Source organism: Protomyctophum bolini, assembly GCF_963924005.1.
Source record: "Protomyctophum bolini genome assembly, chromosome: 19".
Classification (NCBI taxonomy): domain Eukaryota; kingdom Metazoa; phylum Chordata; class Actinopteri; order Myctophiformes; family Myctophidae; genus Protomyctophum; species Protomyctophum bolini.
This window is the reverse complement of record NC_137880.1, coordinates 38,069,399-38,093,925: the sequence shown is the minus strand read 5'-3', so window position 1 is coordinate 38,093,925 and position 24,527 is coordinate 38,069,399. Positions and strand designations below refer to the sequence as shown.

General features: G+C 43.6%; 1 protein-coding gene and 1 long non-coding RNA gene across 2 annotated transcripts; both read left to right on the top strand.

The window, feature by feature from the left end:
* Positions 1 to 5,283: 5,283 nt before the first annotated feature.
* On the top strand, positions 5,284 to 10,463 carry fam89a (family with sequence similarity 89 member A; the record flags this gene model as incomplete). Its single annotated transcript, XM_080791514.1, has 2 exons — positions 5,284 to 5,639; positions 10,254 to 10,463. Coding segments are annotated over exons 1-2 (468 nt in total), but the record flags the coding sequence as incomplete, so codon positions are not given.
* Positions 10,464 to 10,520: 57 nt separating this feature from the next.
* On the top strand, positions 10,521 to 15,447 carry LOC308334767. Its single transcript, XR_013965919.1, has 2 exons — positions 10,521 to 13,651; positions 13,903 to 15,447. It is a non-coding gene; the product is annotated as an uncharacterized lncRNA (long non-coding RNA).
* The last annotated feature ends 9,080 nt before the right edge of the window (positions 15,448 to 24,527 follow it).

Sequence of the window (24,527 nt, the reverse complement as noted above, 5' to 3'; positions counted from 1 at the left end):
CCACTCGGTGGCGCGCTATGAGCTTGTAGATCTGCTATTTTTCAATAGGTAAAGCATAACATGATGCCAACACCAAAATGGGTGCCCGGTCAGAATGGGTTAATAGACTTTCAGCATCGTATAGCTATGAGTGTGCGGGCTTTTTCTTATTTTTTCGTTGTTCATCGCCTTTTAGGCCTTGCTTTGGCACTTCGTTAATATCGGTGTGCGCCCTTTCTCCTGCGTATTCATGCCTTGTACAGTCAGTATGCCACTATCAATGTGTGAGCGATATTACAGTATCATGTTAAATCTTTTGACTCCATCTGTGCTAAACTGCTCAATATAGCCACGACGTCGTACTATAATGTACGTCCAGTAGGTAGTAGGTACTGTATATGAACTGTTGAATATGTTTTACTTTTTGCTGACTTGTCAGCAGCACCAGAGAGGCCACATTTCATTTTTCATTTCATATTTATTTATTTCTTTTCAGTTATGGTTTTACGTGATTATATTCATTTTACTTTGTACTTACATATTCCATAGCAGAAAAGAAAAGGAGCAGGAGGAAGAAGATAAATCTTATTTATACCTGCCCCTATCGTTAAAAAAAACATCTAATTGATGCTGCTTCCAACCATACATTTTATATATCATAAATAAAACAACGCTGAGGGAACAAAATAATACTTATATCTAACCTTCCAATTCATATTTTATATTTTTTTCCTTTTTAAACACTTTCTTAAACTGAAACACTGTTGTACAACTCCTGGTTTTGTGAATTCCATAACTTTATACCTGTCAATAGCAAAATTATAACATAATGTTTAAAACACCAAAAAGGGTTCCAAAAAGAAAAAAAAGCCAAAATATGTTCCCTGCCTTGGATGCGGGGAGGAGGAAGCCCTCTTCCTCTGGGTCTCCCCACAGAGGAAAGGCCCGGGCTGCCAGGCCCGGCAACAGCTGCTGCTCACCCTGACCAGTGAGACCACGCCCATCCTGACCTGCGGCGCTATAGAACCCTGACCTCTCTCTCTCTCTCTCTCTCTCTCTCTGATTCTGGTCCATTGTAACCGCCCGACAGACAATGTCCAAGTTCAATGGAATGTCATTATTGTAAAAGGCCGCCATTATGATGTCAGACAAGGACGTTTTAAAAAATGGACTGCACTCATGTGTAACTTTATCGACATCTCTATAATATCCCTGTGTATGATTTTGTAGATTTTGTATACAGTGGTGGTGGTGGATATTATGAATCGATCACTCAATTCATCCACATGAAACAAACTACCTTTGAAGGTGCTGGACTATATTATGGCAAAAGGCAGCAAAGCAAAGCTTGAGTCCTCAAAATGCTCTCAATTTGGTTGTATACAGTATAGGGCCTGTTTACAGTACATGTCTTAATGTTCTTTTGTGGCGTTTGCCTTTATTTTATATTTTTTTATAGAGGGACAGACAGTATCTAGGGCTAGGCTGACAGGGAATGGGGAGAGAGAGATGGCGGGGTGACACGCAGGGGAAACTTTGACAGAAAAAGACTCGCTCGCCGTATAGAAACTCCTTAGACTGAAAGACTTAAGAAAATATTTGTTCTTTTATTTTTATCACGCTCATAAAGTGCTCTGTGTGCTCAAAGTGCAATTCAAAAGCAAACGTTTCGGTCCTATAAGACCTTCGTCAGTGCTATATATGATAAATATAGCACTGACGATCGAAGGTCTTTTTCTGTCAAAGTTTACCTTATGTTTTTGAGACCACCGCCGGCTATACCGTAGTCAAGTTTGGGGAAAAAAGGACGAAGAAACAGTTTTCTCAGTGCTGGGGTGAGTTTACGCCGTAAAGGCCGTCGGGATCGGGAGTCGAACCCGCGGCACACTGCCAGATTTAGCCAGACTATACCGGCCAAGGTGCCTGGACCGCTGAGCCATGGCCCAGGCCAAGGTGCATTTCTGTTGGGCCAAAAACGTCTATATCCAAAGTATTAGCCTATTTTAAAAAGAAAACACACACATTTTTGAAATAGTGATAATAGCTATCTTGTCAAGCTCAGAACTCGCCATGAATCATGATGCTTGTATGACGAGTAAGGCATTCGTTTACAAAATATAAAAAACTTGAAAATATGGAGATAGATGCAAGGTTTCTGCCCGACAGCAACAACATGGTGAAACATTCAAATGCCTTTTTTGTATGTTGGTATAGAACAGGGGTGCCCACACTTTTTAGACTTGAGAGCTACTTTCAAAATGACCAGCTCAACTAGATTTACCCACCACACTGATGAAAGTGTTTACATATTAGACAAATGCACTTTTTTTCCTTTTTTTGTACTATACTGATGTTTGTGCAAAACATTATTGCAACTATTGCATTGTGGGTTTGAGCCGTCCTTTTCAATCCAATGAAGTCACCTGGATTCAAGTGACGGATGCCAAATATTGTTTATTTATTTAATTTAAATTGTATATTTTAGGGGCATCATGTCATGTGGTCTACCTTTTGGGCACCCCTGGTATAGAACATACGATGGAACCAAGAACAAACAAAAGTCTAGCACAATATCAATGCATTCAATATTTATAATATGAAGCTACTCCATGTATACCAGTATGCAAATTAAAGACATGTATGGCTATAGCTTCAGGCCATCTATTAGCTGCCTGGCTAACACCATAAAAGTCAGTCACATATTGTGCTTTTTAGGAAGGCAGACAGTTGTGTGCTTGCATGCCAGATTAACAGAAGCCTGTTATGATGACTACAGTAACCCCAGGGGGGGTTTGTACAGTATACTGTCTAATCCTCTGATCGCATCTATGCACCCAAAAGACCACAACAGCTCATGGGCATGGACCCCCCCCCCCCTTTAAAACCCCCTCACAACAGATTGGTTGTACTGTACTCCAACACTTTAGTCTAAATGGTGCAGCTGTTGGCAATCGCCGCTTGACAGCTAATTGTTTTAAGTGTGGGATTATTATGAGAGACCATTTATCCCCCTGAGGATCCAGATGACAACATTATAACCTTGGTGTCCCTAATTTGGGCAAGTTTCCTTTTTTGAGTTTATTGCGAATGCAGTGAGCACTTACTATGAGACCTAGCAGATCATGTCTGTCTGTCTGTGTGTCCCCCTTTTGTGCCCATATATGGAGCTGAGTGATTTGTTTGTGATTGATGCAACACACTCCATATTTGGACGTATTGCGTTCGCTTCCCGCGTTTGCGTGTCTTACTTGTATTCTAGAACGTCTAAACATTGGCTAAAATGTTCACATTTCTAATGATGATGATGACTCAATTATTGCGACCGAAGGTTGCGCTTACCATGACGTGTCACCCATTGTCTCCATATATGGTATCGCGCCTCGTGACAGCATGGAGACACTTTAATAGATCTCCATATGGATCTGACCATCGTGACATCACATGACATCATGCAGATCCTTAGATCTCCATATATGGATCTGACCATCGTGACATCACATGACATCATGCAGATCCTTAGATCTCCATATATGTCCATAATTATGTCCATAATTATGTCTGAAATCAAATCATCAAACCCTAGTCTATACTCAGGACACGCTCCATACTGTATATATGGCCAGTTTTCAGAATTCATTCCATAATTATGTTGATCTGAGCCCCCCCTCCCTTCCCCCCATGCCAAAGCGCCAGCTCTCGCCCAGCAGTCTGACGTCACCCCCAGGTGGATGCGTGCACGACCTCTCACCCCTCAGGGCGTACGACTTACTGGTATACATGTGATTGTGCATGTGTATAGTGTACTGTACAAGCTATAGGCCTGTGCGTGCGTGTGTGCGTGCGTGCGCGCGCGTGTGTGCGTGCGTGCGTGCGTGTGTGCGTAGACACATAATGTTGCAACAGCACACCACATGTTCTGCTGTTGCTGAGGAGGAGCATGTGTTGGTCCTTTTGTGTCTTTATTTCATAGTAGTATATTGTTGTTGTTGTTGTGGTTGTGGTTCTGGGGGTGAAGGCCGTAGACCTCCCTGGGGGGTTTTGGGGGGGTCGGGGGGGTTTGGGAGGGTCGGGGGGTTGGGGGGGGGGGGGTCGGGGGGGTTTGGGAGGGTCGGGGGGGTTGGGGGGGGTCGGAGTGAAGCCCACCATCTGTCCCAGTTCATCCCACCCACCACTATTGTTCCTCCTGCAGGCACACTTTCATCACCATGACCTCCTCAGAGAAAATATATATGTCTGTATTATGCTCTGGAGTTGGGGGTGTGTGTGTGTGTGTGTGTGTGTGTGTGTGTGTGTGTTGGGGGGGTGGGTAGGGGGGGGGGTAGTATATACAGTATATACTTATTTAAAGCGTCTTTGGGTACTCAGAAAAGCGCTATATAAGTTTGAGATATTATTATTATTATATACATTCTCCTTGAAATGGTAGACTATTGATCTTAATCTGTCTGTCTGTCTGTCTGTCTGTCTGTCTGTCTGTCTGTCTGTCTGTCTGTCTGTCTGTCTGTCTGTCTGTCTGTCCTTCTAGTCTGTCTGTCTGTCTGTCTGTCTGTCTGTCTGTCTGTCTGTCTGTCTGTCTGTCTGTCTGTCTGTCTGTCTGTCTGTCTGTCTGTCTGTCCTTCTAGTCTGTCTGTCTGTCTGTCTGTCTGTCTGTCTGTCTGTCTATATCTATCTGGGCCTCTATTTTTTCTACGAATACTAGAAACACCATGGTGGGAAGTAAAGTTGATTTAAAAAAAAATCCCCCCTCTCAGCATCCATGTCATAAATTATGAATAATGCAATAATCCCCCAGGCAGCCAGCCAGCCAGCCACACCAAGCCCCCCCTCCCCTCCTCAGGGAGACGCCCAGCCAACCATGGCCCAGCCAGCAAGTCCTGTGTGTTTTAAAACAGGGAGCAGCAGGGAGAGGGACTAGGGAGACGCCCAGCCCAGTGAGCCCAACCATAGCCCAGCCAGAGCCGAGAGCCAGAACCAGCCAGTCCTGTGTGTTTAGCAGTGAGAGGAGGAGACGCCCAGCCCCACCATAGCCCAGCCTGAGCCAGCAGCCAGTCCTGTGTGTTTAAAAAGCACAGGAAGTGGATCGCTTTGCAGGCAGCTCAGCTCAGCTCAGCTCCACACACACACACACAGTCAGAGATAGATTAGTATAGCTCTGCTCTGCCGTGGCTTGGCTCTGCTCTCCCCCCATGTAATGTAACCAAGAAGCGGAGCCATTGTCGTTCTATTCGGGGCTGTTCGGTTTCAAGGAGACAGGAGAGAAAGACGTGGTGTGGTGGTGGAGGTTGGAGGAGGAAGAAAGACAAGGTTCCCGTCGTCGCGTTTCACCGTATATAGAAGCTGGAGTTTTGTGTCGTTACGGACTATAGCATTTAATCTCGTATATATATATATATATAGACACGATGAACGGTAAATCCTCGAACGGCTCGGCGGGCGGCGGCATGCTGGCCTGCATCGAGGGGCTCCCCCCGCTGCCCAAGAGCCTGAGCGGCTTGCTGAACTCCAGCGGCGGGTCCTGGAGGGACATGGAGCGCATGTACGTGAAGAAGACCATGATCCAGGACGACCTGAGCCGGGGACGGAGCCACCAGGACAGCCTGATGGCCAGCAAGCCTCCGGCCAACCTGGACGCGGCTCTGGCGCTGCTCCGCAAAGAAATGGTACTAATTATTATATATATAGAACTACTAGAACACAACGTAAACATTCAGACGAGGTCCGGGAGGGAGAGAGAGAGAGGGAGGGTTAGGGTGAAAACTATACTGGTGGGAATTGTGTTCAATTGGGCGGAATGATAATGTTTTCCACGGTTCTTTGATCGGGAGCGTGTTGCATGTTCTTCTACTCGGCTGCCCGGCTGGCTGCTAGCAGATCAAAGCCAGACACACGATTATAATTTATTATCGGGGCCTAAAAGTTTGGGTCACGTTTTTCAGCTTGACACCTTTGATCAGAACACACGTTAAAGAAAAATGAACACAAACGACGACAAAAACATGGCTATGTAATGCGTAACGTATCTCCTCGAAGAGAGAGAGGAAAAAAAAAACACTTATAGCCTTAATATATATTTCTTAAAGATGGGGTCGATCCGAGATTTGTCATTGCCCTTTTTTATGCTCTCTCGCTGCAAGTTTAGATGTTTAATCCTATCGGTCTATGTTTTGATTGATTGAAGGGTTTTATGTTATATTTGCTGAAACTATATATATGGCAACAATGACCCCTAATAGTTATAGTTTAGTCTCTCGACAAATCCATCGGGCTCATGTTTCTAGGACTTATTTCAAAGGGCAAAAAAAAGCCCATATCCTTATATTACTACTTGTAACAGTGTGTAAAGTCCAGCATATCACATTGCTAAGTTGTCGTTGGACCGAGAACACAAATGTCACCACCCTGATGTGTGTTGTTGCTATTTGACACTAAGTTATATAACTTGTATTGTTTGTTTGTTGTTTTTTTGTCATTGCAATTTGTTTGGGAAAACATTGTCGCTGGCAGTTCATACAAACAAATGGCTCTGGTCAAACACACATACCCCCAGCTGTAATATTGGCTTTCTATTTTAAAAACAAAGAATTCTATACAAAATGATTTCTTTATCAACCTGTCAATAATGTAATCAGTAGTTGTCATGAGTGTTCGTTAGTCCCCCCCTAGCAGCTAAGACTCACATGGGGAGCATATTAGATATAAGTTGTATTATGAAACATTCAGTAAAACTTCAAAATCCTGCCACTTTAGTTTCCTCACATTTTTAACCATTTTTAGTTTAGGTTTACACGGGCTGTCTTCTGAAGGAAAAACCAGTATGGATTTCTTGCCCAGCCCCAGGCTAAAAATACCATGCAGGCCTACCTTAAAAGCTGGAAGAGTCTGCACACACACACACACACACACATACATCAAATGTTAAACAAGTCTCAAAAGGATCTGTGGCTTGGGAATGAGGCAATACGAGCTTTTGGTGTGAATCTGCATGGAGCCTCGATCCACCGCACTAATTCTAGTTCTTTAGCTGTAGCAGTTTAAATGTTTAACCCATTCTGAACGGGAACCCATTTTGGTGTTAGCATCATGTTATGCTTTAGCTATTGAAAAATAGCAGATCTACAAGCTCGTAGCGCGCCACCGAGTGGCGCGCTACGAGCTTGTAGGTCTGCTATTTTTGAAAAATCGAAGAACGACTGACATTTTTAGAATCTGATCTCAGGTCAGAATGGGTTAATCAGACCAGTGTGTGTCCAGTGGACACCTCGTATGAATCTGATCTCAGGTCAGAATGGGTTAAGACGTGCAATGAATAGAGTAACAGTTGCCTGTACATGTTTGTTGTCGTCTGCATGCGTGCGTCAGCTACGCGGCTTGTAGTGCTATAAATAATATAAAGATGATGATATTGTGGTAATGTGTGTTGTCTTCTCACAGCTCTTGGGTGTGTTCGTAATTCGTATCTCTAGATGACACATATTGTGTGTTTGTGTGTGTGTGTATGTGCCGTTTGATGACGTATAACTGGAACTATAAATTGTATTGAAGTAGGCGCTAAAAGATTGCACGGTAAGAAATCTACCCGGAGTCGATTTCACATTAACCCATTTTAGACCTATAAGTTCGATTCTACAAATGTCTTAGTTCCAAATCATGACAGTTTTCAGAAAAACCTATGTTTCTAATTGTCAGTGGTTCTCAAACTGTTTTATGTCAAGGACCCCCAGAATTATATGTAATTGGCCACCGACCCCCCCATCTGAACATAATGTTGTTCCAGTGAGTCGGGGACCCCCCCCCAGAAGCAAAGATTTGAGTTAAAAAAAAAAAAAGTTTGCTCTGAAAGAATATCTATTCAAAGATTTGCGTCACACATAATACAACATTTAAAAAAAGATCTACAAGCTCGGGCGCGGCACTCGGTGTTGTGCTGTGAGCTTGTAGATCTGCTAGTAGGATGCTATAGGCTACTTGGCTGCCAGTCTGTAGTTCATAAGTTTGCTTGTCAGTGACGCTGGTGTGTGTACTGTCTTCCATCTCTGTACTATCTTTGACTTGTCACAACTCTTCTACTCCATGGCTCTGGATAGACGGTGGTATTATTAATTATTGTTCGGGTGTGATGATCTGATGACCGCCAGAGGCAGCGGTGGCCCGAACGGTTTGCGGAGCGGTCTTGATGTCGGAAGGTCGCTATAGTTCCTATCCCCGGACCGGCACGTTAAAATTACCACCACTGAAGTGCCCTTTGAGCAAGGCATTGAACCCCTACCATGAAATGTTCTATGAGCAGGGCCTGGCTGTAAACAAGTTCTTGAGCTTAGTCCAGTTACCCTGCAGGGTAAACATAGTACCTTTCCTTTCCTTAGTCCAGTTACCCTGGGTAAACATAGTACCTTTCCTTTCCTTAGTCCAGTTACCCTGCAGGGTAAACATAGTACCTTTCCTTTCCTTAGTCCAGTTACCCTGCAGGGTAAACATAGTACCTTTCCTTTCCTTAGTCCAGTTACCCTGCAGGGTAAACATAGTACCTTTCCTTTCCTTAGTCCAGTTACCCTGCAGGGTAAACATAGTACCTTTCCTTTCCTTAGTCCAGTTACCCTGCAGGGTAAACATAGTACCTTTCCTTTCCTTAGTCCAGTTACCCTGCAGGGTAAACATAGTACCTTTCCTTTCCTTAGTCCAGTTACCCTGGGTAAACATAGTACCTTTCCTTTCCTTAGTCCAGTTACCCTGGGTAAACATAGTACCTTTCCTTTCCTTTTCCCTCCCCTCACGTCTAAACAGTTCTCAACGTTAGTTTACATCTTACCTGAGGAGAAGACATGTCATGTGGACATACATACATACATAATACATGTCATGTGGACATACTGTATCCTTATGGAACCAGGGAGAGGCGGAAAAACACCTCCAGAGTGACGAGTGATCAGTCAAACATGTGTTCTTAATCTCTCCGCAGTAAATAATGAATCTGTCTGCAGCGTATGCCATCTGACCCATTATCGTTTTGATTACACTGTCATGCTGGTTTTGAGGACGGGTAGTAGAGAGAGCAGAGCGTATATACTGTACATACATGTGTTTGGGAATGTTGCTGAAGATTATGTTGTTTTTGTCAGCTGACGCCCCAAATCAAAGAAACCATACAGGCGTGTATTTAATGATTTGATATCTCTGACAGTCGACAACGCACTGCCAGGCTTCAATGGAAGCATCATTCTGTGTCAAGTTAGAGTATCGAGTTATTTATGTTATTTTTGTCATCTTTGACACCCCAAACCATACAGCGTTCTTTTATATCTACAATGGTATATATAATATATGTCTCCACAGTGAGGCTGGGAAATGTAGCCTAGCTGCCAGCCTACTACTATAGCCTACTGGTAGCCTGGTATAGGCAGGAAAATGGCAACCAGAAAAACCTGTTCTGAGTGAAACTCCTCCTCCCTACGCGCTGGTCCTATAATATAATGCTTAAAACACCAAAAGAGGCTTCCAAAAAAGCCTTAACAAAAAAGTGGATTACAAATAACTAACTATAAATTAATGGATTGATTTAATCTATGGTATAGCCTATATTTATTATGGAGAGAATTACATTCAGCTTTAGAGGGCCAGGTTGAAGTCTTCACAGATAACTGGTTTAGATGGATTGCTCATATCTCGACAATGAGACCAGATTTTGTTTAAATTCATTTGTTTAACCTGTAGAAGCAGATGCACCTGTTTGAGGTACTTATGTATTTATGATCATCAATAAGAGTCGAAGAAAGGCAGATTTCCCCCCTTGTGTGTATTGTATGTATACACTGTAAATCCCTGGAACATGTGACACGTTTAAACCTAAACACCATGTGTGTAATAATAAAATGCCAAGTGTTTATTAATATTCATACAATACAGTAGAACACGAGTTCACTCAAACACCTCACGAGAACACCTAGTGTTTGAATTCTAAACACCTATAATATGACTGACTTTGATTGTAAAAACGAAACACGTTTATGTGTTTAAAAAGTGTTACAGGGATTAAACATGTTCTTCTGTTTATAATCTAAACACTGTGACACGTTTAAAAAGTGTTACAAATTATGTGTTTAAAACAGTTTATAACCTAAACCTGTCTTGTTTTGTTTGTATTGTCAGTAGTTTCGTTTGCATGTTTGTCTGATTTTAAAATTAAATAAAAATTCAATTCAATTGAAAAAAACACCAAAAGAGGTTCCCGAACTTCCCGTCCCGACCGTGTTGACCACCCCCTCCCTGTCCCCCTATAGGTGGGCTTGCGGCAGCAGGACATGTCCCTGCTGTGCCAGCTGTGGTCGCTCCACGAGTCCATCCAGGAGTACAAGGGCAGCTGCCACGACCTCAGCGCGGCCTCCAGCGCCGAGATGGAGAACGGGTACTTCGACGAGGACGACGAGTACTACCAGGAGGGGGGGGCGGGGGGGGGCCCGACCACGCCCGGCGGAGGAGGCGAGGAGGACGGCGGGGAGGACGGCGGGGTGGCGGGGACACCGGCGGCGTCCGCCAAGAACGGTGGCGGCGGCGGTGGCGGCAGTAACGACAGCAGCAGCAGCAGCAGCAGCTGGCTGCAGGACTCGTTTCACGTCACCATCTGAGGGCGCTGTTTCGCTGCGGCGTTCCCTCGCCGCCCCTGCCCGCCGCCCGCCGCCGATGTCCCGGGAAAAGGTGGAACGGATTCAACGGAGGAACGGACCTCCTCCGGGTACATTGAGGAGATATAAGAAGACTGGGTTCGCTTAAAACCCGTTTCCAGACCTATTAGCGGAAAACCGGTTTTGCGCTGCGCGGACAGAAAAGAAGCTGTCCGTGTCCGCGGCTTATTTTTTCCAGGTTTTTAAGACAGCTGGTTGGATGGATGGAAAATAAGCTCCACCTCCGCGGACGACCTGCCGCGGAGAGAAGAGCGTTTTTTTCCCGGGAGAATCTGGCCATCCACCAGCTAGCTGTCTTAAAAACCCGTTTTTTTCGGGCTGTCCGCAGCCGGAAATGTGCGCAGCTCTTTTGATAGTGTGGCAGGCAGTATACCCTTTGAGAAACCCTCTCCCCCCTCTCTGAGCGGTGCTCACGCGCGTGTGTGTGTGTTTTTGTGTGGGATGACCAACCGTATGGCCAGGGACAGGAGTGTGTGTGTGTGTGTGTGTGTGTGTGTGTGTGTGTGTGTGTGTGTGTGTGTGTGTGTGCTGTGGTATCCAGTTACCACATTGGGTTACACAACTAAGAAGTGTGTAACAACAAGACCATTATTTTCAGGAGAAACTTTCACTCCTCAGGTGACAACAATGTACCCCCATGCCTGCTGCTGCTGCTTGTGTTGCAGAATTAACCTGCTATACATTATTTTATTTCTTTTTTTTTGCAGTGTGACGACCAGCAGGGTATGACGATGACTCTTATAAGTCTTGAGTGATTTATGTAGGCGTTTTTTTTTCTTTATTTTTTAAACGGGGTCATTAATTAATTGTCACCCTCGATGCGAAACACTCAGGAGTTTGAGACGTTTTGTCCTAAAGAAGACTAGAGACACGCTCCCCAAGACTTGTTAACTTTTTACATAACCAGCTCTGCTGCCCCGTGTATGGGAGGTTTTTTGCTAGCTTAATCACCTGTTTATCTTTTTTTTTTCGTTTTGCCAGAACTTTTTTTTTACATATAAAAAAATATAAATGGATTATTTATTATATAATATAATGTTTCCTTTTTTTTTTTTCCTTTCTTCTTCTTCATATTAACCCATTCTGAACGGGAACCTATTGTGGTGTTAGCATCATGTTATGCTTTAGCTTTTGAAAAATAGCAGATCTACAAGCTCGTAGCGCGCCACCGAGTGGCGCGCTACGAGCTTGTAGGTCTGCTATTTTTGAAAAAAATCGAAGATAACGACTGACATTTTTTAGAATCTGATCTCGGGTCAGAATGGGTTAATCAGACCAGTGTGTGTGTGTGTCCAGTGGAAACCTCGTATATGAATCTGATCTCAGGTCAGAATGGGTTAATCAGACCAGTGTGTGTCCAGTGGAAACCTCGTATATGAATCTGATCTCAGGTCAGAATGGGTTAATCCTCCGCGGACGTCGTCTTAAGAGTTTGAATCACACAACCCGAGTTGGGCAAGCACATATCCCCCCCCCCCCCCCCCCCCAGCTGTTGTGTTTACACTTTACAGGGTTGAAACCTCACAGACTGGAGACTTTGGAAATGGAAAGAATGGGATTGTTGAATTCTGTTATCAGTGTTAATAATGGGGGGTGGTGGGGGTGAGCTGGATTTGTAATCCATGTGACTGTATGCATGTGGCATATAATACTGTATACTGTACACAACCCAAGCCTAACGAGGATAGACAAACTGAAAATCACCGGGAAAAAATGTTAAAAAAAAAAGAAGAAATGTATGAAAACGAGATGATGTGTGTGTACACGTGAGTGGACATAATTATGGACAAATATTATTTTTTTCCTTCTTTATTTTAGCTGTAAGCTGGAGCAGACATTTGTAAAAAAAAAAAAAAAAAAATCAGAAAATGTGAAATGTTCCAAAAATGCTGGAAACGGTTTGAAACTGTAGGGTTTTAACCCATTCTGACCGGGAACCCATTTTGGTGTTAGCATCATGTTATGCTTTAGCTATTGAAAAATAGCAGATCTACAAGCTCATAGCGCGCCACCGAGTGGCGCGCTACGAGCTTGTAGGTCTACTATTTTTGAAAAATCGAAGAACGACTGAAATTTTTAGAATCTGATCTCAGGTCAGAATGGGGTTAATCAGACCAGTGTGTGTCCAGTGGAAACCTCGTATGAATCTGATCTCAGGTCAGAATGGGTTAAAGAAAAGGAAAAAAAGAAGCCCAATGTACTTCTTTTAATTTCAACCTGGTCGCTTAATTGTCCAAAACCCTCGTAGATTTTAACAAATGAACACAGGGTACAGTACAGTCGTTTTGGGTTTTTATTTCTCCTACCAATTTCAACAGTACGCTTACTATTCCATACTGTATATATACAACTATTAATATATATATATATACAATATATTATACCACAATATAATATAGGAATCCAGTCTCACTATAACAGGCTCTGCAGCATTCAGCCTACGGCATGTGAGCTATGCGTGTACTGCGACTATGCGTGTGCTACACACATAAGCCAAATTCCAATACCCCAAATCTTGGCCACTCACTCACACTCGGTCACTCCAGCATGGTGGTGTTACGGTGAAATTGGTGACCCGCTGAAATATGTAACAATCGTGTAGACAACCACATAATGTCAGTGTCCGAATGTAAATCGTTGCAGTTTGTTTATTAGCAGAGTTCAACCTGGCGGTATTTAGGCCACATATTTAAAGTCCTCCATATAAGTTGTGTGAAATCCTCAAAATGGTCACATATTTCGTCACGGTCACCAATTTCACCACGACACCGCCATGCTGGAGTGATCGAGTGTGAGTGAGCGAGTGGCTGAGATTTGGGGTATTGGAATTTGGCCATAGGCTCTAGGGCCTACCTATGTGGTGTGCAGTTGGAGAGATGTTTCACTTCACAAGCATAACGCATAGCCTGGCAACGTTATGTCATTCCTGCCAAGTTGAGGGGCAGTTTCATTCTGGAGGATCTTTTTTTCTTTTTAGAGGATTTTGTTTTGTGTTTGTTTTTAACCCATTCTGACCGGGCACCCATTTTGGTGTTGGCATCATGTTATGCTTTAGCTATTGAAAAATAGCAGATCTACAAGCTCATATCGCGCCACCGAGTGGCGCGATACGAGCTTGTAGGTCTGCTATTTTTGAAAAATTCGAAGAACGACTGACATTTTTAGAATCTGATCTCAGGTCAGAATGGGTTAATCAGACCAGTGTGTGTCCTAGTGGAAACCTGGTATGAATCTGATCTCAGGTCAGAATGGGTTAATCACAGACCTGATTGTAAGCTATATGGCTGTGCTAACAAAGCAAGTTTTTGAAACCATTTGGAGCTCATCCCCTCATCATATGCACCTATATTATATCCCATTCTGAACGGGAACCCATTTTGGTGTTAGCATCATGTTATGCTTTAGCTATTGAAAAATAGCAGATCTACAAGCTCATAGCGCGCCACCGAGTGGCGCGCTACGAGCTTGTAGGTCTGCTATTTTTGAAAAATTGAAGAACGACTGACATTTTTACAATCTGATCTCGGGTCAGAATGGGTTAATCAGACCAGTGTGTGTCCTAGTGGAAACCTCGTATGAATCTGATCTCAGGTCAGAATGGGTTAAAAAAGACTACCATGCTAAGTCAGTCACTCGGTACACACACAATTGTATGCCGCCATCTTTGTGTGTCTTTGTGGCTCTCCTTTCTTTGCTAATAGTAGTGGTTTTGAAACCTCCCCACAACAAAGGAACCCACAAACAATGGGAGCATTACGTTATGTGCATATTTTTACTCTCCCATTGTCCCCGCGCTATGCGTTTACGTTTACTACACCTACCTAAATGAAAGCCTGGGTGTTGTTGTTGTTGTTATCGAGGCTATATAACGCCTGCCTTTTAGAGCCCAAACCTTTTGGATGTCCCAAAATAACAAACTTGCTTTGTTCTGCTTTGTTATATTATTGAGCGGTCTGTGCCGTCTTCCACGGTCTCTAAAATAACTCATTTAACAAAAAAGTCTTCTAAATCTTAACCGTTTTCTGAAATACCCATGTTTCTATATCGGTGGTGCTCAATATTCCATGTCAAGGACCACCAGAATTATGTGTAATTGCCCACCGACATTTTCACGATTTTTCAAAAATACCAGACCTACAAGCTCATAGCGCGGCACTCGGTGGCGCGCTATGAGCTTGTAGATCTGCTATTTTTCAATAGCTAAAGCATAACAGGATGCTTAAAAACACCAAAAGGGGTAAAAGCATGTCTAGCCTGTAGCAGTCGACTCCACAAACGCTTATATCGGAGCCATACTATTTATACCATATATGGGCAGCGGTGGTGGCCGAACGGTTTGCGGAGCGGTCTTGATATCGGAAGGTCGCTATAGTTCGTATCCCCGGACCGGCACGTTAAAATGACCACCGCTGAAGTGCCCTTTATGGACAAGGCATTGAACCTCTACCATGAAATGTTCTATGAGCAGGGCCTGGCTGTAAACAAGTTCTTGAGCTTAGTCCAGTTACCCTGCAGGGTAAACATAGTACCTTTCCTTTCCTTACCACAGGACTTGATTCATAAAATGTGCTTTTGACTAAATTTGTATTGGGTGATGTGACATTGAAAATAAGTTCTGTCACAGCAGGCCACCTAGTAGACAGTGGATAAAGATTAATATAGTATAATTATTATTATCCTATTTTTATCTATTACCCAAAGCTATTTGAAAACGCATCGGGATGATTTACTTTGTTTTTGTCACCAAAGTATTTAAAAGAAAATAAATGAATAAATCATGACTTTGCCTTGATTTAAATGTCACATTTTGAAATGAGGCCCTGCTGTTCCTCCATATGACTCTGTAAAATGTCCAACATAATGTCAACATAGTGTAGAAATGCCATAGCCTGTCTACTGTACATCCTCCTCCATTATGACTGTAGACTGCTCCAATATTTCTGTGCTTGTGGTACACAAACCAAAGAAGAAAGTATTACCGACTCTGAAATCGCTGTCATTCGTAGTATAAAGTATAAAAATGTACAGAACTAGAACTGGCTTTTCTCACAAATTGTTAAATTCCAGCTGTTGGAAACAAAAATGTTGATGTATTTCGAGAATGTTTTAAAAGCGATGCATTTAACGGGAGGGGGTACAATCTAGTCTGCATTTTAATGTGCATAATGTGACAAAGGGATTTTTGAGACTTGGGTGAAAAAGACAAACTCAACTCTCAAAACTTCATTATATTTCTCTGTTAAAGTAAAGTTATGCACGTGCAGTCGGCTTACTTTTTCTTTTTTTTTTAGGAATCATTTTTGGCTGTTTAAGTTAAATGGTAATTAACCAAGACATTACTTTCTGGTTACATGCTATAATTGTCATACAAACTTGCAAGTCTAATTCCTCTTTAGTCATTAATATTATGAAAATGCATATACATTCACATTTTCACATCACACTTTGATATCTCATGACGCTTGCCTGTGTGTAACCGTCTCCCAACTTATCTCCTGGCCTCTTTGAGTAGGTCTATACATACAAAACACAGATGAATCATGATGAGATTATCCCCAGTAAAAAAAACCTGTAATGAATTTACTTGAATGTGTTGTGCAGAATGTTTGGTTTTTGTACTATATAGATTAATATCTATAAATGCTGATGATTTTTGTATTCGGAGTGGTCTCTAGGGCCAAGTCTATTGATTCCTCTCAGTATAAACCAGTATCCCCTGAAGCCACAGCCCCCCCTCTCAGTACCAGTAAGACGCGCAAACGCGGGAAGCGAACGCAGCTCGTACATATTTGGGTTTTGGACGTATAGCTGCTTTGGGGACTCCTTATATGGTTATGGCTGAGTCATGGTGACGTAATCACTCAGCTCCATATATGGGCACAAAAGCGGGACAGACAGACACACAGACATGATCTATGGTTATGGCTGAGTCATGGTGACGTAATCACTCAGCTCCATATATGGGCACAAAAGCGGGACAGACAGACAGACAGACATGATCTGCTAGGACTCATAGTAAGTGCTCACTGCGTTCGCAATAAACCAGTATCCCCTGGACAACCGCTTTCGTACAGAGAAAGTAGGCCAGGCCTGGACCTGAATGCAAGTGGAACTTCATTCACAATCATCTATTGTGGATTGATTTGGAAAATGCCTGGTTTATCGTATCGGTGCCGATTTGGTTCAAATTCAGCCCCGTTCTCACCTTCTGGCACTCGGGCAAAGGTTACTTATAGATCAAACAATCATTTCCCTTTTGAAAGATCTCTTGTCAATTATGGCTGGGACCCAGGACCCAGGTCGATATGGCTGGGACCCAGGTCAATATGGCTGGGACCCAGGTCAATATGGCTGGGACCCAGGTCAATATGGCTGGGACCCAGGTCAATATGGCTGGGACCCAGGACCCAGGTCAATATGGCTGGGACCCAGGTCAATATGGCTGGGACCCAGGACCCAGGTCAATATGGCTGGGACCCAGGACCCAGGTCAATATGGCTGGGACCCAGGACCCAGGTCAATATATGGCTGGGACCCAGGACCCAGGTCAATATGGCTGGGACCCAGGACCCAGGTCAATATGGCTGGGACCCAGCCAGGTCACGTGTTAAAGAGATGCTGCAACCACAAAACGATGATTAGTGCCTTGACCCAAGCCTTCAGTGTCTGACCTGTGGCTCTATAATGCTGTTCCAGACCTGAGCAAAAAAATGAAACCAGGTCTGGAATTATACTTGCTGCGCACTTGGAATTAACTTGTAGACACAACAACAACAACGACACCAGCAGCAGCGTTGGTGGCGTCGTATCAAAGTGGAGCGATGGCGAGCGCCATCGCTCCATCGGTGCTTTTGGGACATTTAATGTGTGTTCAGCTCGTTTTGCACAACACACCTTGTAGCTGTTCTGTGTTCACACAGTCCTCAACAACACCTTGTAGCTGTTCTGTGTTCACACAGTCCTCAACAACACCTTGTAGCTGTTCTGTGTTCACACAGTCCTCAACAACACCTTGTAGCTGTTCTGTGTTCACACAGTCCTCAACAACACCTTGTAGCTGTTCTGTGTTCACACAGTCCTCAACAACACCTTGTAGCTGTTCTGTGTTCACACAGTCCTCAACAACACCTTGTAGCTGTTCTGTGTTCACACAGTCCTCAACAACACCTTGTAGCTGTTCTGTGTTCACACAGTCCTCAACAACACCTTGTAGCTGTTCTGTGTTCACACAGTCCTCAACAACACCTTGTAGCTGTTCTGTGTTCACACAGTCCTCAACAACACCTTGTAGCTGTTCTGTGTTCACACAGTCCTCAACAACACCTTGTAGCTGTTCTGTGTTCACACAGTCCTCAACAACACCTTGTAGCTGTTCTGTGTTCACACAGTCCTCAACAACACCTTGTAGCTGTTCTGTGTTCACACAGTCCTCAACAACACCTTGTAGCTGTTCTGTGTTCTCACAGTCCTCAACAACACCTTGTAGCTGTTCTGTGTTCACACAGTCCTCAACAACACCTTGTAGCTGTTCTGTGTTCACACAGTCCTCAACAACACCTTGTAGCTGTTCTGTGTTCACACAGTCCTCAACAACACCTTGTAGCTGTTCTGTGTTCACACAGTCCTCAACAACACCTTGTAGCTGTTCTGTGTTCACACAGTCCTCAACAACACCTTGTAGCTGTTCTGTGTTCACACATGAGTCCTCAACAACACCTTGTAGCTGTTCTGTGTTCACACAGTCCTCAACAACACCTTGTAGCTGTTCTGTGTTCACACAGTCCTCAACAACACCTTGTAGCTGTTCTGTGTTCACACAGTCCTCAACAACACCTTGTAGCTGTTCTGTGTTCACACAGTCCTCAACAACACCTTGTAGCTGTTCTGTGTTCACACAGTCCTCAACAACACCTTGTAGCTGTTCTGTGTTCACACAGTCCTCAACAACACCTTGTAGCTGTTCTGTGTTCACACAGTCCTCAACAACACCTTGTAGCTGTTCTGTGTTCACACAGTCCTCAACAACACCTTGTAGCTGTTCTGTGTTCACACATGAGTCCTCAACAACACCTTGTAGCTGTTCTGTGTTCACACAGTCCTCAACGACACCTTGTAGCTGTTCTGTGTTCACACAGTCCTCAACAACACCTTGTAGCTGTTCTGTGTTCACACAGTCCTCAACAACACCTTGTAGCTGTTCTGTGTTCACACAGTCCTCAACAACACACCTTGTAGCTGTTCTGTGTTCACACAGTCCTCAACAACACCTTGTAGCTGTTCTGTGTTCACACAGTCCTCAACAACACCTTGTAGCTGTTCTGTGTTCACACAGTCCTCAACAACAACTTGTAGCTGTTCTGTGTTCACACAGTCCTCAACAACACCTTGTAGCTGTTCTGTGTTCACACAGTCCTCAACGACACCTTGTAGCTGTTCTGTGTTCACACAGTCCTCAACAACACCTTGTAGCTGTTCTGTGTTCACACAGTCCTCAACAACACCTTGTAGCTGTTCTGTGTTCACACAGTCCTCAACGACACCTTGTAGCTGTTCTGTGTGAACACAGTCCTCAACAACACCTTGTAGCTGTTCTGTGTTCACACAGTCCTCAACAACACCTTGTAGCTGTTCTGTGTTCACACAGTCCTCAACGACACCTTGTAGCTGTTCTGTGTTCACACAGTCCTCAACAACACGTTGTAGCTGTTCTGTGTTCACACAGTCCTAAACAACACCTTGTAGCTGTTCTGTGTTCACACAGTCCTCAACAACACCTTGTAGCTGTTCTGTGTTCACACAGTCCTCAACAACACCTTGTAGCTGTTCTGTGTTCACACAGTCCTCAACAACACCTTGTAGCTGTTCTGTGTGAACACAGTCCTCAACAACACCTTGTAGCTGTTCTGTGTTCACACAGTCCTCAACAACACCTTGTAGCTGTTCTGTGTTCACACAGTCCTCAACAACACCTTGTAGCTGTTCTGTGTTCACACAGTCCTCAACAACACCTTGTAGCTGTTCTGTGTTCACACAGTCCTCAACAACACCTTGTAGCTGTTCTGTGTTCACACAGTCCTCAACAACACCTTGTAGCTGTTCTGTGTTCACACAGTCCTCAACAACACCTTGTAGCTGTTCTGTGTTCACACAGTCCTCAACAACACCTTGTAGCTGTTCTGTGTTCACACAGTCCTCAACAACACCTTGTAGCTGTTCTGTGTTCACACAGTCCTCAACAACACCTTGTAGCTGTTCTGTGTTCACACAGTCCTCAACAACACCTTGTAGCTGTTCTGTGTTCACACAGTCCTCAACAACACCTTGTAGCTGTTCTGTGTTCACACAGTCCTCAACAACGCCTTGTAGCTGTTCTGTGTTCACACAGTCCTCAACAACACCTTGTAGCTGTTCTGTGTTCACACAGTCCTCAACAACACCTTGTAGCTGTTCTGTGTTCACACAGTCCTCAACAACACCTTGTAGCTGTTCTGTGTTCACACAGTCCTCAACAACACCTTGTAGCTGTTCTGTGTTCACACAGTCCTCAACAACACCTTGTAGCTGTTCTGTGTTCACACAGTCCTCAACAACACCTTGTAGCTGTTCTGTGTTCACACAGTCCTCAACAACACCTTGTAGCTGTTCTGTGTTCACACAGTCCTCAACACCTTGTAGCTGTTCTGTGTTCACACAGTCCTCAACACCTTGTAGCTGTTCTGTGTTCACACAGTCCTCAACAACACCTTGTAGCTGTTCTGTGTTCACACAGTCCTCAACGACACCTTGTAGCTGTTCTGTGTTCACACAGTCCTCAACGACACCTTGTAGCTGTTCTGTGTTCACACAGTCCTCAACAACACCTTGTAGCTGTTCTGTGTTCACACAGTCCTCAACGACACCTTGTAGCTGTTCTGTGTTCACACAGTCCTCAACAACACCTTGTAGCTGTTCTGTGTTCACACAGTCCTCAACGACAACTTGTAGCTGTTCTGTGTTCACACAGTCCTCAACAACACCTTGTAGCTGTTCTGTGTTCACACAGTCCTCAACAACAACAACTTGTACCCGAGGAGTTTTCACTTGTTCTTTATCGGATGTTACGCTGCTCCTTTTGGTACAATAGCGATGTAGCTACTGTACGTTTCTTCAGCACAACAAAGCGTTCACCTTAAAATGTTTTGTTTTCATACCAGCAAATCGTAGCAGTATATAATTTGTACCATATATGGTCAACTGAAGAATATGACTGTTTATATAGACCACAACCTAAAGATTAACGTGGTTATTAAATGATGTGCAGTAGTGTGTGGCAAATTCATTCGACACTTAAATTGTTATTGTACCTCCGGTTGGTTGTCGTTTTGTTTTATCGGTCAGAAATTGTATCGAGACGTTTTCGCCCCTTAATTAATGTGACGAGTGTTGTCCCATTCTGACCTGAGATCAGATTCTAAAAATGTTCTTCTACATCCTGACAGTTTTCCATTCTGACCTGAGATCAGATTCTAAAAATGTCTGTTTGAAAATGACAGTTTTCTGAAAAAGCTGTGTTTCTATGTCAGTCGTTCTTCGATTTCCCCAAAAATAGCAGACCTACAAGCTCGTAGCGCGCCACTCGGTAGCACGCTACGTTTGGGGTCAGGTTTGGGGAGAATTTGAGAACACAGAGAAAACAGATTTATTTTTTAAATCAATATTTATATAGGCCTATTTGTTTTCATGGAGCCTACTAATTAGCAAACATTTTTAAGCCCGGCCCGAACAATGTCGGGGTTGGGTTTCGGTCAGACTTTAAGAAAGGCTTTAATAGCAATCATATGGTGCAATAACAAAATAAATAAAAATTTGATTTATTCCAAACCTTTTCCAGGCATTTGCCTCTTGACTGTGGGAACCCTGTATGCACCATGCAGCCATGGGAAACACAGGACAGCCTTAGCCCATTCTGACCTGAGATCAGATTCTAAAAAATGTCTTCTAAATCCTGACGGTTTTTTGAAAAAGCTATGTTTCTATCTGTCAGTCGTTCTTCGATTTTTCAAAAACAGCAGACCTACAAGCTCGTAGCGCGCCACTCGGTGGCTCGCTACGAGCTTGTAGATCTGCTATTTTTCAATAGCTAAAGCATAACGTAATGCAAACACCGAAAGGGGTTAGACTCAAACAAGCTATTAAATCAAACCTAAATACATAATCTTCGTTAAAACGTTTGACAACATTTCCCCCATGTCTCTTTGTTTGGTCAGCAGGCATGATGTCAATGATTTCAAATCAGCCATCAAGACAGTAACACATTGTGACCAATCATGGCAAATATTTATGTTCATTTATATATATATATATTATATACTATATAACTCATCTGTAATTGTTAAGGAGATCTGTAGTGATATATTTAATGTCTTAATGTCTCACGGGGAACAACGTTAAGCCGGAGAACGTCGTGAAGTATTCGTTTGTCTTTTTTTGTTCAAATCCATTCCTCCTGTTTTTTTGCTGTTGATTTTGATCAGTGAATGACCATACTACTGTATTGCAAGATTGTTTTGATGCTCTCTTATCAGTTATTATATAATTATGGATTTAATAAAGTGACTCAATACGTATATACTACAGTTGTTGACAGACATTTCATTGCACAAGCCATATACTGTATATGCAGGACCTAATCCTCTGCATTATGCATTTCAAAAAGACTTACGGTATGAATGCCCTGGATTTAATGTGTGACCACACATCCTAATCTGATGTGAACATAACCTTCACTTGTGTTTATTTAAGACTTTGTGGTCTAGAAGTTTCATACAACTGATTCACCTCCAATACAAAAAAGCAGATGCTTTTTTGTTGTTGTATATAATATTTTTTTTATCCCACCATTTCTTCACCCAGTGTCAATTATCTAACGTAATCCTGGGCACTACACTTCCTCTGTAGGGGTGGGGGGGGGGGGGGGGGGCAGCGGACTGACCTCATGCTTCCTTCTATGCATGAGGAGTCCAAGCTGCTTCTTTTCACCTGACGGGAGAGTTTCTCCGGCCGGACGTAGCGTAGTGTGTGGAAGTTATTCCGACCAGTTCCTTTCCCCTCCATCAGGCTGGCCAGGGGGAGGTAGTTTAGAGACCAGAATTACTGCATGTTTTTGAAAGGGGACATGGGGAGAACATGTGAGGGTACCTACCCTAGAAGGTGCTTTTAACTTTCTTCAAAAATAAATTGGGAAAACATCAAAAGTAGAATCTTTCAAAACAACATTCTTAACATTTGAAGTCAAGCAAAACAAATCTAAACAGAAAACCCAACACATTTGCATAAGTATGTTATGCTTCCCATAAATTACACTCTGGTCTGGTGTAACGTCGTGCAGCAGCTGTAGAAGGAATGTCACACTGTTGTTAACACTGATGCCCTAGTTTCATAGTCCCCGCGTGGCTGCTGAAGAGTTCCTTCATTCGGGAGTGGTATATTCTGCAGGCTCCACTTGCGGCTTGAATGGACCTCCTAAAGGCCTCACGTGGGTTTTTGGTGGCTTAGCAAAAAAACATGTTATGGTTGCTGTGTGTAGTATGGCCCTGTGACATCGTGTGGCAACCACAGTGGGCGCCCCGGCCTCACTTCACACTGACACGGGTGTGATTTGTAAATTTCCTGGACTCATCACACCCTGATTTCTGCATTCTCTGCATGTCAGACTCATAGATGCAGGGTTTGACTTCCTGGTTGGGGGTCCATGCATGCCTTTGCTTTTGATATTCCCCCTTTTGGTCATTCATTTTAATAGCCATGGATATGTTTTATCACTGCTTCTGATCAGACTGAATGAAATACTGTAGTGTAGGCTAATGGCATTTTTGCTGTTGCGTTTTACTGCTGAATGTTTTACATTAATTATACTAACCCCTAAACCCTTTTCTAGAAATGTAAACCTCTCTCGTGTCTCACATCAAACAGAGCTTTTCCGAATCACACATTTTCCAACATGCAGCTGTCTACCAGTGACTTGGTATAGCAGGACTCTGTCCTTTAGATAAGAGTTGAGTTGTACAAGAAACACTCATTTCATTTTTTTTTTTCATTTTTTTTTTTTTTCATTTTTATCCCACGATTTTGTAACCCATTTTTCACCCCTGTGTCAAATATCTAATGTGATCCTGGGCTCTACACACCCTCCACCAACCTAGTCCCCATATATGGGGGACAAGGGGAGACCAACCTAGTCCCCATATATGGGGGACAAGGGGAGACCAACCTAGTCCCCATATATGGGGGACAAGGGGAGAGCAACGGACTTGAACTCATGCTTCCTTCATGCCTGAGTGTCCAAGTTGCTCCTTTACACCTGACAGGGGGGAGTTTCCCTGGTTGGACGTAGCGCGTGGAAGGAACACGTTATTCCAACCAGTTCCTTTTCCCCTCCATCAGGCTCACCGGCTGGCCAGGGGTACTGGGAGGCAGTTTAGTGACCAGGATTACTGCATGTTTTTGTGAGGGTACCTACCCTAGGGGACACGGGGAGAACATGCAAACTCCACACAGAAACACTCATTTCAAATGACGCGTGGTTAATTTGTCTGAGGGCGGGCAGTAGTCTTTTGGACCAAAACCCCCACGTTGGTCTTTTTGCTGTTATTCTCTGTGTCTCTGGTTATATGTGCTGACTGACTGACTGACTGACTGACTGACTGACTGCCACCTGTTAGGAGATTAGAAATGAGATGACATAATCTCGAGAGCGAGAGTGCTAAATAATCCAGGGTGCATGACAGTCACTCTCTTTAATAATCCAGGGTGCATGACAGACACTCTCTTTAATAATCCAGGGTGCATGACAGACACTCTCTTTAATAATCCAGGGTGCATGACAGACACTCT